The following is an 18,643-nucleotide window of genomic DNA, read 5'->3' as shown; positions in this document are numbered from 1 at the left end:
AAAGCAGTACATGTTCAAAGACCGTGGGGACTTTTACAAGCGGCAATGTGAAGCGCCACTACGAGACAAAGCACTAATCTTTTGAGCAAACGTCTCACATATGAAAGGAAGGCACAGAAAATAAACCTGAGCTCAAAATGATCAGAATCCTGATACATGATAGTGCCCAACAATAATGGTAACAGAGGAGACTAGAGCTGAAAAAGTGGTTTAATAACCACACATAAAGTCCCTGCACACAAATGTATCTTTTTAGAAGATGAGAAGAATACAATATCGTGGCTCTTTTTAGTGACATCACACCTGAATTAACTGAATTTAAAGCAATTCAATTCAGTTCAGTTTTCTAAAATGAAGTACCGGTACTTTATTTTAAGATGTCCATTTTTTTTTAAAGCATTCTGATATACATGATATTTTTGAATTCAGTCCTTATTTTACTTCTAATGAGAAATCATGTATTTATTATTAGAGTATGGATATATAATTCATCCAATTCATCAAATTGAAATCTGAGGATAAATATTGTTGATATATTATTCAATTGAACTTTCTATATTTGAAATGAAAGTCAGTTGTTGACTTCATCCAGACATTATACAACTGTTAAGTTACTTCAATATATATGGAACTAAATCAAAGCGCAAGTTAGACATTATTGGGATGTTCTGGACATTTGCGTGATGAAATTCTCTCTAACTGGACCTTGCTCGGTGGCCCGCCATAGTCTCTTTTGTTCTGCAACTGTTTCATAATAAACTTAAAATATTTTTTGATTTTAACAAGTGAGCTGAGTGTAATTCTGATGGGAAACAATGCATAAAAGCAGTAGTAGCACCATTGGCAGCAGTACTAGCAGTAAAAGGAGTGGTATAATAGTAGCATTAGCATTTAACTATAGGTTTGTCTACTAGCAGGGCTTCAGTGGTAGAGCAGGGTCGGCCTTCAATCAGAGGACCGGCGGTTTGATCCCAGGCACCACCAGTCCATGTCGATATGTTTGGGCAAGACATAACAGACAGACTTAACCCCACAAGCTGTGCATACAGTGTGTGAATGTTAGGGAGGTCAGGTGGCACCTTAGCCACTGCCATCAGTGTGCAAATGTTTACTCATCTTGTAACATCCTGTATATTACAAGATTCTATCCACGTGCTTTAATATGAGAATTAATCACACAACATATTGTTGCGCCCTGTGTTTGTAATAACCTGAACCCAGCTCTGCAGAGCTGGTAGGTGTTTGTTTGTTATCAGTCTATGGAGGTCTTTCAACGTGGAAACCACTGCCTCATTATCCTCTGTCTCCTTCACACGAAGACCTGTAAGGAAAAGAAAAGAAAAGGAACATTTTAATGATAAAGCAAGTTCACAATTAAGTATTTCATTCCTGGTAAATAATTACAGACTACATTTAATTTATACACTGATACCACATAATAAGTTAAGCTTGCACATAAACAAGATGTAACCCCTTTGCTAACAATCACCTACTTTGTAGGCATAGTTGTTTTGACATTGTCAAACAGCTTCATGGTCCTACTGTCCATGACAAGCAGGTGTGCCTAACAAACTGGCACACAAGCATTTACAGGGCTGGACAATGTTAGAATTTTAGAGTTTCTGTATCAATATCAAAATAACATGAATAAGTACAAATGGGTGGCGACTGTGGCTCAGTAGGGAGCAGGGTAATCCGCCAATCAGAGGATCGGCGGTTCGTTCCCCGGCTCAGCTAGCCCATGTTGATGTGTTCTTGGACAAGACACTTAACCCCAATTTGCTCCCGTAGCTGTGCCTAAGGTGTGTGAAAGTTCTGATGGGCAGGTGGCACCTTAGCGTATCAGCGTATGAATTGGTGAATTATGTCATGTAGCGTTGAGTGGTCAGCGCTTTACAGGCCATTTCACCGGCGTGCACAGGGATATCGCTTTGTGTTTGTCCTTGTTGACTACGCAACGAGTCATAGTCCTTGGAATGTTTAGCATGCGTCTATTATTTTGTCCACCCCCCCATGGAACCAATACCTCTAAAACACTGTCAACAAAAGCTCAGCTGTATGAGCTTAAAAGGTAACCCACCAGAACTGAAGTTCAGGTCCAGACTGTAGGCGTGAGAGATAAGCCCAGAGCTCCGAATGAAAAAGTCTTCATCAGGAGACTCCCCCTCCTCTTCTTCACTACTTTCCTCCGACTCTTCCTTATTTTTTGGAGCCTCCTCTTCCTTCTTTCCCTCCCAGTTGCTTTTCTTTTCCTCTCTGCTCTGCTGCTTTTTTTGCCTCATTCCTTCTCTCCTGTCATTCTTCAGGTCTTTGCTGCAGCAGGGCTGTTCCTCAACTGATGGACAAACATTGGCTGATTGTGAGCTGGGAGGGCTGCAATTGGTTGTCTGGATGTCGATCATGTCAAACTCAGGAAAAAGCAGGCTCATGCAGGATTCCATCTCTGTCAATGTTGCCTCGATTTCCTGGTATGACTCTGAAACAATATGTAAATGTAATTTTAAATCGTTGCTTCATTTGGGAAACTGCCAAACAAAAGAAGGTTCATCTTCGATCTTCACATTGGATTTTAGAGAGTATGCTGTACTGTCAATTTGGTCCAGTGCAGATCATAAAGAATTAGTTATTGTAATTATTATTACTTGCAATAGTTTAGATGACTAATATGGTGTTTACCATCCATGTCTTTGGAGGCTGCCTCCACTCTCTCCTTGTAAATTCTTTCCATTTTCCTTTGTCTCTCCTCCTCCCTCCTCCTCTCTGCTACTGTCCTGGCCTCAGCATCCTGGAAATTCACCTGCAAACATGGATGCATCACATCACTCACAGGTGGATTACACACACAACATGGGACATGTCAATCATTTTGGTAGACACCATTCAAGTAGAAAGCAACAGTAGGACAGTAAAGGACTGATACTTAACGGAGCAGGTTTACATCATAGAGTGCAGGGGTCAGTAACCGCTTAACCAATGTCATATACTAAGCGTGCAAGAGAGTTTTGTGGAAATGATCTCATCTTCTATTTCAGGTAAATACCGTTAGCTCTGTCAGCAAGTTTGCCATAGTTTGTACTGTTAGCGCTGTTAGCACCGTTAGCTATGGGTTAGGTTTTGGTCGGTTGTTGAAGTTGTATCATTGTGATGTAATTTGTGCCTGTTTGCAGTATATTGTATCTCAATGGGACCTATCCTGTTGACAAAATAGATACAACAAATATTAAAATAAGCTTCATAGGCAAAATATTACAGCATGCAGCTTTTTACATTATGGTGTCAATCTCAATGTTGTAATTCATCAACAAGTCATTTGAGTTTGGGTATTTATCCTCAGCTGTTGGGCAGTTTGTTAAGCAGCAATAAAAGAAGAAAAGTGCAGTTTTATCCCTCTCACCTTCTTGACCTGTTTGAGAAAGTGGTAGCCCAGTGCTAACTTCTTATAAGCTGCCCCATAAGAGGATTGCCATGATTGGACAGCCCGGATGGCCAGTGACCTGAGTTTTTTGGCCACTTCCTTAGGAGGGGGGAGGGGCTGCTCCGAGTCCGTCTCTACCGTCAACTCCAGGAACTCCTACAGAACAGGGATGAGTGAGAGACATAAGGAGGAGAAGAACACAGGATGGGAACATGACACACTTGAAGGCTCATTGGCAACAGCTGACCTACTATTTCAATAATACATGTGAACAATGCAGTATCTATGTTTAAAATCAAGATGAACATTTGATTTTAACTTGAATAAAGACATTTATTTACATAACTGACTCTTTCTCTGACCAAATATATATTAACCGGTACAAATAGATGCTGTGATGTTACTGTAAAATTAAACACAAAATGAGCTATTGGTCTACATGATGTCTACCTGGAAGTTGTCCACCAGCAGTGTTCTAAAGTGGTGTGATCTGGAGAAGAGCTCCCTGGCTATCTGGAAGGCAGACAGTCGGACCTCAGCATGTTCTTGGTTGAGCTGAGCTATTACTGAGTGGTACACGTGGTCTATGTAGTCATCAGACACTCTGGGGGGAATGAAAGACACAAAGTGAACCGTTAGTCATTATTATTTTTTAAGTTCCATATAACATGTATGAATATCTTCATGTTCTTATAATCATGTAAATTCTAACTTTACAATGAATATCACTACAGCTGGGGATTAAGGTAATTGTAGGTTGGATTATTATTATTACTGGTACACTATTATTATCAGTACTACTATTCAATTCAATTTATTTTGTATAGCCCAAAATCACAAATTATCCTCAGAGGGCTTTACAATCTGTACACATACGACATCCTCTGTCCTGGGACCTCACATCGGATCAGGAAAAACTCCCCAAAAAACCCTTTAACAGGGAGAAAAATGTTGTATGCATTTTGTATGTATGTCACTTTAACATACACTTAAACTTAAACACACATGTCACTTTAACATACACTTACATAAACATTATCTGTTTGTCTGAGCACTTTATCTTATATTTGATTTAATATCATTGCACTATTGTTGTCGTTGATTGTTGATTGTTGTTTGTCTCGTGTCTAATGTATGCACCTTCCGCCTAGAAAAATTCCTCGTTTGTGATTCTGATTCTGAGAGCAACAGGGGAGGATCCTCTATCAGGATGGACAGAATCAATAGATGTCATGTGTACACAATGAACAACGTAACAGAATTACAACACATTCAATGCATATGACAGAAATTATTCATATAATGAGTAGTAGGCATGGTGAAAAAGTTACAACTACCAAAAATAACAGCAACAGTAGAATAATAATAATAAAAGAAGTAATGGTATTGGCAATAGTAATAGAAATGCAACTAATAATAATAATGATAATAGCAGGAGGTGTCGGGTTGGACCAGGGTCCAGATATAACCACGATACTACCATTGTTACAAGTTTTTTTTTCTCTTTAATGTATTACTTTTTTCTAAATTTTTACAATGTTTTTACTCAGAATATTACCCCCACCTCCTTTAACCTACATTGGCCTTCGTATTGTTTGATTGGTTGGGGTAAAAAAAAAAAATGAAACCATGCAGTGGCGTTTATGTATGTATGATTCACAGACTATGGAGAACATTTTGAATCATCAAACATGTATTGAAACCTTTGCATGTAACCATGAAGGGGCCCAGAGCAAACGTGTGACGTCAGCTCAGATTGGGAATTCTGAATATGTACTGTGCTTTAATACACTACTATTTTGGCTTTTTTCAGAGAGGAGGAACTAGTAAGTGAAATCACCGGTAAACTTGTTTACGCCCAGCACTAAATGGTACGCTGTGACTAATGCCTGAATGAGCTCTCTTGGTAGAAATGTAGCTTTAATTCGTGACATACTTGCAGATCTTCTTGATTTCCTTCATCCTGTCCTGGTCAAGCTGGGGTTCTCCTGATGTGGTAAGCTGCTCCACCAGCTCCGACAGCCTGTCTCTCTGAGACAACTCCATCACGATTCATTAACACACCTGTGCAGGGAGATATACTACTGAGTAAACAGAGTTTACAGAGAGAGATGTTCTCCAGCCAAACCATTCAATGAGACAAATATCTAAACATCCGCAAAACTGAAAAGTGGGATGTAAATGTACACAGAAAGAAAGAAAGAAAGACAAAATAATATGGAAGTGTTGTATTCCTAAACAATATTGTATCAAATGCTTAACCTGTATACAGTGTCATATCTCTGATGGGTATAGAAGGCTGTCATGTAATATTAAAACAAATACTTATTATTGAATTACAGTATTAGTAGTAGCAGCTCTGTGGAGCTGTGTATTCATATAGACCTCAGTAGTACTAGTAGTAGTAGTAGTAGTAATAGCAGCTCTGTGGAGCTGTGTATTCCTACAGACCTCAGTAGTAGTAGTAGTAATAGTAGTAGTGGCTCTGTGTATTTCTATAGACCTCAGTAGTACTAGTAGTAGTAATAGCAGCTCTGTGGAGCTGTGTATTCCTACAGACCTCAGTAGTAGTAGTAGTAGTAGTAGTAGTAGCTCTGTGTATTCCTACAGACCTCAGTAGTAGTAGTAAGTTAGTTATTTCTTCTTTCTACTAGCTACTATGTATATTACTACTACACTTATTTGAAGTGAATTAACGCTTGTCTTAGCATTTTGTTTCACGACATTTAAAAGAAAAACATAAAGTAGTAATATTATACAACTAGACAATTCTAGAAAATGTATTTAAGTTAAAATTGCGTTGACGTGAATGTATAGCACTTTGCTAGCTGCTACAATGCTAACAAATGTAAACACAGCTTGTCGGTGTCATTAAACACGTATTATTCAGTTACTGAAACTCAGTACCTGTTCTAGCTGTTAGCGCCAGGTGACCAGTGTAACTCGTAATCTTTTCATGACAAGCGACATTACATTTACATCTGCTCTTCAGCCCCGTGTTTAAGGTAACAACCTTTTATGTAGCTGTTACCTGCCTCGAAACACACATATTCCCGTTAGCTTCTTGGAGTACCGGTTACACTTTTCAGAATAAAAGCATCGATAAGGCCACACCCCTTGAACTGCGCCTAGACACAATACATAAGGGCCGTTATGCCACTCATAACATACAGTATGCTGTCTAATGCAATGAATAATACAAATACAGTTTTCGTTTTTCGGTGATAGATATGTTCGGTGATGTTGTCAGATCACAACTGCAGAATTTACCAGTCTGGTATGGGTACCAAAGCAAACAATATACATAAAATAAAACAAAACTACATTATGGCTCCAACAATATATAAACAACACACATCTTATTCATATTTCTTGTTTTATGAGGATGTGACTGATGGTAATTTATTACCATCTTAAAATGCAGTCACATCCTCATGAAACAAGAAATATGAATAAGATGTGTCGTTTATATATTGTTGGAGCCATAATGTAGTTTTGTTTTATTTTATCTATCAGGAAAACACAACGTGAATTTACAGTTATGACATTGAACATAGGGTAGCGCTTTCATATAAAACTGCATATTGGTAAGAAGAAGTTATTAATCCCCTTTTTTGCTGTCTGCATTTAACCCATCCTTGGTAGTTAAGGAGCAGTGTGCTGCCGTGAGGCGCCCGGGGAGCAACAGGAGGTTCAGTGTCTTGCTCAAGGACACTTCGACATGCAAACTATGGGGAGACCAGGGATCGAACCGGCGACCTCCCCCCACGAGCTACAGCCGCCCCCAAGGGCGTAAGTGCCTAGTGATGAGAATAAGGTATGTGGACGGGAATCAAACCGTTGTTGACCGTGTGGTGTTCTGAAGCATGTAAGACCCAACAATGCTGATTTGATGCTGGTGTCACTGTGCAATGAATAAATGGATCAACAGCGCACTGGACAATGTTGGTTTGTGGCATGTAACCAGTTCTCCCTGCAGCGGCTTTAAGATACAATTAGATATTTGTTAAAGTCACCGGATTGATTATGAAGTGAATGATGGTTACTGATGCTGGCTGCCGCAGACATTGGTCCGATAAACATATAGATAAGATTATTGCTTTGACTTTTAACACTAGAATTCCCGGTTGAATTTGAAGGTAACCCTACAGGAAATCCACAAATACAAACACCATCCTTCTTACTTAATTAATTTATTCATAAATTATGAACACAAAGTAAAAAAATACAAATTTATTCTCATCCCCACCCGCATCCAAAAAAGGTTCCAATAAAATTAATTAAATAAAAAACACCATCCACAGGGCCAGCCCAACATCTGTGTACCCTTGTCCTTGAGTTGCCTGCAGTAGACTCTTGTCTTGAGGAATTTGTCCTTCTATTGTTGCCATGAGTTTGAAGAGTGGCGGTTTCATCCCTGCAGTCAGAAGTCTCTCTCTCTCTGCATGTGCAGCCATCTCATTATTTCATTTTGACTTGGAGAGCATGTATAAGTTCTACAATCTCTGCAAAGTAGCTGTTCTCCTCTCCTACAATCATTTCTGACTGGACCATTTCCTGGTACTGGTCTCTGAGAGAGAGCAGAGAGCCCAGCAGAGCGCTGTCCGAGCGGTACTGATCCAAACACACGGGAGCCATCGCCAACAAAGCCCGCAGAGCCTGAGAGAAAAAACACAGCAACACTTAGAAACACGCTCATTTCATATATATTTGTTTAGCCATTCTGGGATTCCTAAAGACATATCTGGGTCATGTAGAATTAAAGCTGCTTAAAATGTGTTTATCATCAACTTTTGTATCAAAGTCAGTCCACCTTTTCTCTGTAGTCATGCTCAGTGGACTCCAGCAGCTGTGGGACCAGACTGCACCAGCCCTTCTCCAGCAGCTCCACCTGCAGAGACACCAGAGAGTACTGATGCACCCGCTCCTCATGGGAGGCATCCAGCACCAGGTCCAGACCAGCCTGAGAGATCAGCTCCTGGAGGAGCAGGACAGACCAGCATCATTTAGGAAGTCATGTTCTACATCCTTAAAGTCTAAGCCAGAAAACTGCCTACAGAAAAAGAAAACCTGGGGTAGATTTAAACTCCTAGATAAACTTGAAATACAGTTTGTATATCTGAAACTTAAAAAAAGGAGTCACAGAGAGGCTGAGGAGGAATGACCAACATGCGGATGCTGGTTGTCAATGATTCACAGATCCAGTGGCGGCGTTTTGTATATGTATTTGCAGAGGGGACAAACAAACACTTAGGCTGGATACCACACATTCAAAACATTCTAGTGACTTCCACACTGGGGTAGAAATACGATAAAAAGCGTTAAATAGGTCAGACTTCCTCTCTCACCCCCTCTGTTTCCATTCACAAAACTAAACCACTGAACAGCTGATTGCTGTCCCCAACATCAGTGACTCAAAAAAAAAAAAAGTGTACAAAAATGGTTTCTACAGTTTGTTTGTTGTACCTTCTCGCTGATCATGTCATACAACATGGTGACAATGCGTGTGCGCAGAACTCCACCTCCGTCTGCCTTGAACAGCTCTGATAGGACCTGCAGCCCTCCATGTGACAGGAAGTGGCGCTGTGCATAGGGGAAGTTACGCAAGAGGGCGGCCACTGCAAACAGAACCTGACAGGAGGACAATCACACACAGGAAACATTACACCTGAATTGCATGCATCTGTACACACCTTCTCAACCATACATTGTGATGCAGGTGTGTGTTGTGTTCAGTACCTTCTTTTTGACCCTGAGTGGCTGTGCCGTGGCCAGTATGGTGAGCAGCGGCTGCAGGGCCCCGCTCTCCACCGCTTTCACCTGAACCACCGGGTTACTAAAGGACAGAAGCTCTGTTAGCAACCGTTAGCTACCACTGGCAGGGATGTTGATGCACAGAGTGCAAACAAGCGTGCATTTTAAACTAGAGGACACCGTGAAGTTAGGCACCTGCTCATACACATGTGGAGCTACTACTACTAAACTTGGAGGAGTATTTTGATGTTGTTTGATATTGGACAGGTGCCGTGTAGAGATGCAGCTTAATTTGTATGATCAGTACATGAGCTAGATCTTAAACACAGCTGTTTGTACCTTGACACAGCAGATCCCAGAACAAAGGCAGAGCGTTCCTGCAATCTGATATCGGTGCTGTTCAGACCCTCTAGAATGAGTTGGAGACCCCCCATTGAACACAGGGTCTGAGCGTTATCCACCTAACACACACACACACACACACACAAAGTTAGCAGCTTCCATCTCGGAACACATATGTAAGCAGACGTGTAGGTTTGATGTGTGTTCTGTACCTGATGCACCAGATACTCCAGCTCCAGCAGGATGCTCAGCCTTTGCTCTGTGGTCGAGTTGCTGCTGTTAAACTGGTCCAGCAAGCGCTTCATTATCTACACACCGCCACAACACAAACAAATACAATATTGTTGACAGTTAATTTGAACATGTCTTGCAGCGGCTTCACAGTAAAAAACACAAAATCAGCTTTTGTAATGAAAGTCTTTTACTGTGAAGCAGCTGCGAGAAGAGGTGCGTTCCCACAGCGTACCAACACCTCAACATGCAGAGATGCTTTCTGACCACTGTGAACAGGTCAGATCTCTGTGGCTTTGTGCATGATTGAAACTATACCATATCCTATGACGATACTAGCACTACTATTATTCTGATTGATTACACATTTTATCACTATAAACTATATGCTGTTTACTTTCTCAATTCATCCTGCAAGCTGCTGACCTTTAAGTTATTCTTATTTCACTGACAAGCCGTTCCTCCGACTTTTAATCAGTTTAACTATTTCTGCAGAATTCGAAGGCCTAATTTCGGAAATGTGAAAACTATTTAAAAAAATGGAATAGTTGGATTCCCCCGATTTTTGCAAGTTAAATGTAATGTACCACTAATAGAGCGCTAAGACTCCAATCCCTTACCTGAAAATCAGTCTCCACTAGCAGGTCCAGCTGAGCCAGGTCTCTCTTTAACTCGTCCAGGGAACGGTACTTGGATGCCACAGAGTCCTACGTGGCAAAGAGGAGACATACAGCACAGTAGAAGTTTAAGTTATTAATAAAAGTGGAAAATAGCACAGTCATAGATATTTGGAGAAATATACAGGAGCACCAGCATAGGAGCAAAACAATGACTGTATTATAGCCACCTTAAAAAATAAACAGTAAATCAATATGAGTTTATGTGTATGCAACATTTAGAATGTGTTCCCGGCTTCACCTTGATGACAGCTGGTCTCTGTGCTCTCTTCAAAGCCACCAGACTCACTTTAGCTTGCAAAACAATCGCCGGTCTCCCGCTGCCTTGATCGGTTAGTTGGTTAGTGTTATTGTGAGAATTTGTTAAATCCAAACTAATAGCGTTGGCGTGTCACCAGGGTGACACGCCAACAAACAAACAAACAAACAAACAAACAAATTAACTAGTGCAAGTTCAAATTATTGGTTTTGTCAAAGTAGTCTGTGGCTTTGAAGAGAGCATAGATGGTTGTAACCATCTCACTTACCTGTTGGAACAGCAAGGGGGAAAAAGGAAAAATATTCTAAATATATAGCGTACCCTTAAACTGGTATTGATTTCTTTCTGTGGCTGAAATACGTGTTGCCCCGTCTACAGCAGAACGTTGCTTTGCTCCTGTCTGTTTCTCCAAACTATCTACTGGAAGTAATATACTGACTATGGACAATGGCCTAATACAACCCCCCTTAACAAAGTACAAACTATCCCTTTAATCTATCATGGAATATGCTGTACTGTTAACTGCTGGTCTGTGTCTTGGCGTTCTGAGTTCTGTTCCTCTTTCATCTTCTTCATGGCCCATTTCAGCTCATCAGGACTGATGGTGGACTGGATCTCTTCTGTCTCTCTGCAAAGACAGACCTTTACTGCAGATAGAATAATAGGATTGTGTCTCGCTCGAAGCAAGAACACTCAAGGCTGCAGTCACTGCTGCTTCTCCAAAGTATGAAATCAGTGAAATAAACTACTTACTGAAGTCACTCAATCTTAAAGAAAGGGTTGTATTTACGGACCCTTACCTGTGTTCTTGTGTCCAATATTTAAGCTGCTCTTCTCCCAGTTTGACCTCCCTCTGACCCGTCTGCAGATCCAGCCTCACATGGGAACCTGCTGGCACTGCCTGGCCTGCGCGCACACACGCACACACACACACACACACACACACACACACACACACACACACACACACACACACACACACACACACAGTCTAAAACAGAACAGTCTTTTTGACAACGACCAGTACCAGTACACACTGCACTACATTACCTGGTTTGAGCGTTTGCCAGTCCTCAGTAGGTTGGACCACCTCTAAATCTCCTTCATCTTCATCAACAGTCACCTCTGCTTCTTCATCAGCACCTCCTCCCTCCCTCCCATCTGGATTCTTCACCACAGTTAATGCAGACTGCAAACACAGACAACAACATCACCACTTACTTTTTTGAAGTTTTAATACCGACACAAAAACAACTATTTGTATTGAAAAAGACTACATTCAATATGCATGCTTGCATATAAGTTTTGGGGAAATTGTATGCATTAGACCCAACACTTCTCAGTGTTTGAAACCTTGCTGGCCCTTATAACATCATCCCATCATGCATGTACCCCACTGTATCTTCCTGTTGGAGAACACTGGATCCAAAGAACCAGCAGAGCAGCATTGTTCTTGTTAAACTCCCCATCTTTACAGCTACTTTTGTGATGAGCAGAACTCATTTTCCTTAAGACTCCTCTCCCTCATTAGTTCATTATTTGAAGCTTACAGTTCAACACTAAACCCCCACTTGTCCGACATGTTCCTGCTGATGCACCCAAACTAGTCATACCCGAGTTCAGGCTCACTACACATACAATACGTCCAGTGGTCAACACACACTCCATGCTCTGTCCCCATCCCAAACGTGACGTAATGCAAGGCATAATATCTGGACAATACAATAAACTCACCTTCTGTCCAACAATGCTCGCTAGCTGGCAGCAGTGCAGCAGCAAGAGGAGCGCGGCTCCCGCAGCAGACCTGGACGGCAGCTGCATGATGTCTGTGCTGGTTCTTCACACAGTCGTGGTCTGACTGCAGTGAGTCAAGCATCCGAGTCTTTAATGCCACTTCCTTCTGAAGAGAGTACTTTTCTTGCTCCAGGGCCTTTAACAAATAAAACAGGTGCAGAAGTTTATAACAATTCAGAATAATCGACAGACCTCCCTGTGGGCAGCTTTCCAAGGCTGTACAGTGAAAAGGGTTTTGCTAATGTACACCAGTGCAAAGGACTGGAACCATTTCTAAATCATTAAGTGCTCAGTAATTTTAAGGATTGAAACCAATGAGTCAGACAAACAGAAGGGGATAATAATATTTATTTTAATTACATTTTAGATTTGTCTCCAGTATATATAGTGACCTTGCTGTTGGTAACATCACTTGTACTGCTCTAGAAACTATCTTTTGTTATATCTAAATAGTGATAAATTCTAATCCTTTTTGGTTTTATTCCTTATGAAATTACTATCGTTATTTTAGTTCTTACTAAGAAAAAAGAAACAATAAATGTGTTGATTAACCACCTAGTACTTTATCCAATACCGACTAAGTCACTCTGCAGGACAGACTCCATTCAGACTGGATGCTTTAAACGTACCTTGTTCTGTGGCTATAGTAACAGTATATACTACGTCTATTTTACTTGTGCGTTTAGCATTGACTCCTGTTAATACACTGTAAGACAGTTATGACTACCAAATAAGTCAAGCTAGTCAAACTGGGTTGAGTCCAGATGGTTAACGTAGACCATCTTCCCACGTGACAGCAGCCGAACACTGAGAGGTATGTAGAGCTCCAGAGCACCGGTCTGCAGCTCTACATACCGGCAGCGCGAGAGCAACAACTCACCGAGTACATGCAGGCACGGACCGGGTCTCAGACACACTTGGTATACTGCGCTGTCCTCCGAAGCCTTCCGTCACTGTCCCCTATGCTCTCATTGGTCCACGTAGGTCTTCTTCTTCTTTAGAAAGCTGTTGAAGCGGTGCAAGCGAACACTGCTGCCACTAGCTGGTCCGGAGTGGTCATGAGGCAATATTTAATTGAATTAAATATAAATTGTATAGCCCAAACTAACTGAAGGCTCTGGCTCGCATCCTACTTTCTCTTGGAACCACAAGTAGCCCCTCATTCAGTGAGCGCAGCTCTCTAGTGGGATAATATGGTACTATACTCTCTAGTGGGGAAATATGGTACTATACCTCTCTAGTGGGGTAATATGGTACTATACACTCTAGTGGGGTAATATGGTACTATAAGATCTCTAGTGGGGTGATATGGTACTATACTCTCTAGTGGGGAAATATGGTACTATACCTCTCTAGTGGGATAATATGGTACTATAAGATCTCTAGTGGGGTAATATCGTACTATACACAGAACTTTTACGTTTTAATGTTCTTGAGAATTTTATAAAATAAACATATATTTCTTATTTCACCTGAACTATTTTGTATATTACATAAATGTTAATGGAATGTACTTTATTATCTCTTTTCTAGTCTTCCAACAACTCAAAGCGCTTTAACACTACTCTTCATTCACACACCGAAGGGAGGGGCTAAGGTGCCACCTGCCCATCAGGACTAACGTACACACACGTACACACACGTACACACACGTACACACACGTACACACACACTGTCTTGCCTAAGGACACATCGACATGGGCTAATGAGCCGGGGACTGAATCACCGATCCTCTGATTTAAGGATGACCCTGCTCACCTCTGAACCATAGTCCAAATAAAAATCTATTTGAATTCCAGCTTGTAATACGGGTGAATACTTTTGCAAGGCGCTGCATTTGAATTTGCTTGATAAGCAGAGTTGGTCAAAGATATACATTATATATATATCATGTGTTTCAATATAATTCATTGCAAAGTAGCCCAAACTATACATTATCATATTATTTATTTAAGAGCACTCTTATTAATGCAATATTAAACAGGAGATTGAAGTCAATAGGACATTTTTATCTGTTTTGGAAAATATTGAAGACAGAATACTGTATAATACAAAACTTTAATACAGTAAGATTTAGATATATTGACAGTATTGAGCAGATATACAGAAAAAAAATAAGAGAATTTAGTCAAATATATAATTATTTGAATGGAGAAACACACACACACACACACACACACACACACACACACACACACACACACACACACACACACACACACACACACACACACACACACACACACACACACAGAGAGATAGACAGAGCTACTGCTGAGCACACTGGTTCTCCATACTGCTCTCAGAGCTGACGTGGATCATTTCCACTGTTTTTTGTTTCTTTCTTTTCTCCTCTCTCTTTTTCTGCTGCTGGTTCTCCTCGATCTCCACGTCTTTACAGTCCGTCACAGGAGAGCTGAGGGCCGGATCACAAACACAAATCTGTCACTTGTCTCTTTTTACTTCTGGCTGAGATCTAAAGTATGTTCTCCCCAAGAAGTCATTCAGATGGTGTGTTTCTATTGCTCATTGCTCACCAAAGATGCAATTTCATTTGAATTAGTTTTAATCATATTTTTTTAAATTGAACTGTCAACAACAATGAGTGTCCAATGAGTGTCCAATGACATATGTGTTAATTTCAAGGTTCTCTGAGTAGTTTTAGAACACTAGTACTTCCATAGAGCTGGGTTTTCATTTGTGGGTCTAGAGATGGGTACTGAAACCCAGTATTGAATTGGCACTGGTGCGAAATTTAAAAGACCGGAGTATTGACAAGCTCCAATTTAACTGTACTTTTGTGTGTGTGTGTGTGTGTTTGTGTGTCATTTATTATGGCACTGCAGCCTCTCCTCCATATTCAAACACAAAGCACACACATAGAGGAAGTCAGCAAACAGCAAAGCAGAGACACTGAAACAAGTGAAACAGGAGAAGTGAAGGTACGCTTCTTACTGTAAATGTAATAAAACCAAGCCAACACTTTATCAATACACCTATTCAACAAGTATACATTTGTGTGTTATAATGTGTTGTAACTCTGTTGTGTTGTTCATTCTGTACACATGACATACATTGCCTCTGTCCATCCTGATAAGAGGATGTTGCTCTCCTGAAGGTTTCTTCCCTTTTTTGGGGGCGTTTTTCCTGATCGGATGTGAGGTCCCAGGACAGAGGATGTCGTATGTGTACAGATTGTAAAGCCCTCTGAGGCTGATTTGTGATTTTGGGCTATACAAAATAAAATAAATTGAAAATAAACATGTTAACTTAGAAGTCTTACTGTTTAGTTTGACACGTATCTTAAAATGATTGTAAACTTTTCAGGATGAAAGACTGATTCTGTGTGCTTCATTCTTTATAAACTTCACTCAGAAATGTTATTTATTTCATTCACATTGTAAATTTGTTCCCAGTGAGATATTATTGAGTTTATATACAAAATCAAGTAATTATACTTTACTTTGCTGTTGTAAACATAACTGTTGTTGCTCTAGAAAAAATATTTAGTTTTATCTAAAATACAAATACATTTTGTTCTGAATTAATTCTTTTTTTATACAATATATTATAATACAGATAGATGAAATCAAGCATTCTGATTGGTTGAGAGTGAGTCACAGTGTGTACTTTATTGAGCCATAATGTACTGTACGCCTGTTTACATTTACCTGAGCTATCCAAATCAGCGTTAGGGTTAGGAAGTGTGCACTCAAAATAAATTAACAGGTAGATTTTGATCGACCGTTAGTTGTCATTTCAAGCTTGACAGTTAGCAAACATGTTTCGTGTAAACTTTGATATTTTGGGGGGTGATGACTTTTAATGAGAATGGCAGCAGTGAATAATGGGGGCGAGAGGAGAGCACACAACGCTCTGAGCGAGCAGACTCATTAGCGGGGAGCGAGTGCGTAAAACTGGAAACTAAGATGAGGAATGAAAAGGGTTTCACAAAATCGTGATGATTTCCAGTGAGAGATAATTACCGTCTGTAATTTCTCAGTGCAAGTTCTCTAAATATCATGGAGGGGAAAAAAGTGACGGAGAAAAGTCAGACAGAGAGGCAGCGAGAGCATTTCTTTACATCGGTGGCTGAGTCGCATTCATCCTCCACCCTGCTTTCAGGGAGGAGGATGAATGCCACTCAACCATTCATCCCACAGCAATGTGAATGAATGAGGTGGTGCGAAAATGAATATTTGAATATTCATTCAAATACCTGTCATTAAAATAAACAGTGCTAAGTATGATTTGTGCCAACTTATTCTCTGTGTTCTGTACACTTCAAAAGCCACGCCATGACCTGCCAGCAGGCAACACACTACCTGGGGTGGGGGATCACGACAGCCTTGTCTTCGCTGATCTTCACACACTTTGCAGGCCGGGGCTCAGACTCTGAACCAAAACACAAAATGGCAAAGTTATTAACGGTGCTACCACATCACATGATGTCTTTTAAAACGAAGACTGTACCAACAGTATGAACAGAATGTGAAGAGGTTTTAGTGTTGGTGTTAAGTCAAAGACGTCTTTGTCTTGTACTTGTCTTTGTCTTGTACCAGCTAACCGCTAGGTGAAGGTCTGTCTCCGGGTCTGCTGTGGACGGGGGCAGCAACGAACAAACAGTACAACCTGGAAAATCTGTATTAGTTAAGTGGAAGCTATATTTTGAATATTTTCACTGTTTTACCTTGCCATCAGACAGCCCTTTCCAATCATCGATGCTCTCTTCAAAGCCACCGGACTCTTTTGACCAAAACTGTCATTTGACTTTTGACACAAACTAAACGTGGTTACTATCAACTCCCTTGTAGCGAGAGAAAATTACTTTTTTTTTTGTCAATGGAGTCCCGTGGCTTTAAAGAGCCCATTGACGGATATAATGGCTTAAATTCCCTGTTGGGATGGGATGTCTAACAGCAAGGTATAGTGGGGGAAGTATTCTAAATGTAGGGAACACTTGAATTGATACTGACTTTGTTTAGGTGGCTACAATACATAGTGTTGCTGCCCCGTCCATAGCTGTACGTTGCTTTGCTCCCATGCTGGTACTGCTGTCTGTTTCTCTAAACTGGTGGAGTTCTGACCATTAATACACTGACTATGGATAAGTATCTCATACAACTCCACACCAATGTGTACTGTGGGTTCCTTATGGAGAGCAACTGGACTCAATTCCAATTCACATTTTCCTCCAATGAACGCACCTTGTGCAGAGCTCGCTGCCTCAGCCGTGCCAGAGGTATCTACTTCATGTTCTGCAGTCTTTGTGACATCCATCTTCACAGCAAGGACTTGCTTTTCCTTGTCAAGTGGTGGTTTCTCAGAGGAAGGTAAAATGTCAACAGGTAACTTCTCTTTCCTTCTCTTCGGGATCAGATTCTTATCTGAGACAAATATAGAGAAAAATATTGCAAGAGGCAGCAATGTTACAGTGATACAATGACATGGAATGTACCTGCATCCATGTCATTACAAGCAGCCAGTCCTCAACGTTCTATCCAGAACGCCAGAGACACAGAAGTCATGACCAATGAGCAGAAATGGGTTCAGTGTTCATCGCATTACCTTTGGGCTCATACTTGTGTTGGAGCTCTTCTACTCGTAACTGCAGTCTAATCTCGTCACTCTGAGTCTGTAGAAGGGAACAGAAATACACAAAATCTTTCTGTAACTCAGTGTTATGTTTGCATCTCATAAGCAGTTATTATTGTTAACGTTACCATAGTCACCAACTACAGCTTAGAGCTGAAGAAGTGGATGGGCATTATTACTTCTGGCACTTCCCATGTTTCAGTTGTTGTGTTTTGTAATATTATATCATGGATCTTTGTGTATCTTGTGATATAACTGGCAGGCAGAAATACGTACTGTTTGTGGGCCTTTTATGGCCGAAATTACTATTATAACACCAAATACACAATAATTCTGACGAAACCACAAAAAAGAAAAAAAGGACCTTGAAAAAACAATCCTGTTAAAGACCGAAAAACCTAGAAAAACTTGTTTCACCTGAATTCTTTTTAAGGAATTTACAGATTATTCTGGCAAAACCTAGGAGAGTAAACAGTTCAAATCATAGCTAGAAAACCGATCAACACAATATTATTTTCTTACTTGCCTCTTAGGGCATGTCAGTATCTATTGGACGGTACTAATGGCGCAAATGT

The 18,643-nt window shown here is 40.6% G+C and overlaps 3 protein-coding genes across 3 annotated transcripts in view; all 3 read right to left on the bottom strand.

The window, feature by feature from the left end:
* The window catches only part of uvssa (UV-stimulated scaffold protein A), a 39,104-nt gene extending 32,643 nt beyond the window's left edge, over positions 1 to 6,461 (bottom strand). The window contains exons 1-7 of the mRNA XM_079228255.1: positions 6,429 to 6,461; positions 5,352 to 5,479; positions 3,866 to 4,019; positions 3,395 to 3,571; positions 2,677 to 2,797; positions 2,081 to 2,476; positions 1,212 to 1,321 (exon numbers count right to left, since the gene is read on the bottom strand). Coding sequence (XP_079084381.1) covers positions 1,212 to 1,321; positions 2,081 to 2,476; positions 2,677 to 2,797; positions 3,395 to 3,571; positions 3,866 to 4,019; positions 5,352 to 5,461 — 1,068 coding nt within the window. The 5' untranslated portion in view covers positions 5,462 to 5,479; positions 6,429 to 6,461. The remainder of the gene's footprint in view (positions 1 to 1,211; positions 1,322 to 2,080; positions 2,477 to 2,676; positions 2,798 to 3,394; positions 3,572 to 3,865; positions 4,020 to 5,351; positions 5,480 to 6,428) is intronic.
* Positions 6,462 to 7,661: 1,200 nt separating this feature from the next.
* sil1 (SIL1 nucleotide exchange factor) lies at positions 7,662 to 12,499 on the bottom strand (the record flags this gene model as incomplete). The annotated part of the gene is made up of 11 exons (XM_079228888.1): positions 7,662 to 8,074; positions 8,229 to 8,393; positions 8,882 to 9,046; positions 9,155 to 9,251; positions 9,509 to 9,630; positions 9,724 to 9,819; positions 10,363 to 10,449; positions 11,195 to 11,306; positions 11,479 to 11,584; positions 11,729 to 11,867; positions 12,413 to 12,499. 11 exons carry the CDS (start codon positions 12,497 to 12,499, stop codon positions 7,877 to 7,879), a joined length of 1,374 nt encoding a protein of 457 aa, XP_079085014.1. The 3' UTR covers positions 7,662 to 7,876.
* A 2,242-nt stretch (positions 12,500 to 14,741) lies between these two features.
* The window catches only part of spdl1 (spindle apparatus coiled-coil protein 1), a gene marked incomplete at both ends in the record, with an annotated part of 13,325 nt that continues 9,423 nt past the window's right edge, over positions 14,742 to 18,643 (bottom strand). The window contains 4 exons of the mRNA XM_079228887.1: positions 14,742 to 14,889; positions 16,799 to 16,868; positions 17,681 to 17,860; positions 18,042 to 18,108. Coding sequence (XP_079085013.1) covers positions 14,742 to 14,889; positions 16,799 to 16,868; positions 17,681 to 17,860; positions 18,042 to 18,108 — 465 coding nt within the window. The remainder of the gene's footprint in view (positions 14,890 to 16,798; positions 16,869 to 17,680; positions 17,861 to 18,041; positions 18,109 to 18,643) is intronic.

Source organism: Taurulus bubalis (assembly GCF_910589615.1).
Source record: "Taurulus bubalis genome assembly, chromosome: 13".
Taxonomy (NCBI): domain Eukaryota; kingdom Metazoa; phylum Chordata; class Actinopteri; order Perciformes; family Cottidae; genus Taurulus; species Taurulus bubalis.
This window is presented reverse-complemented; position numbering and strand designations above follow the sequence as displayed.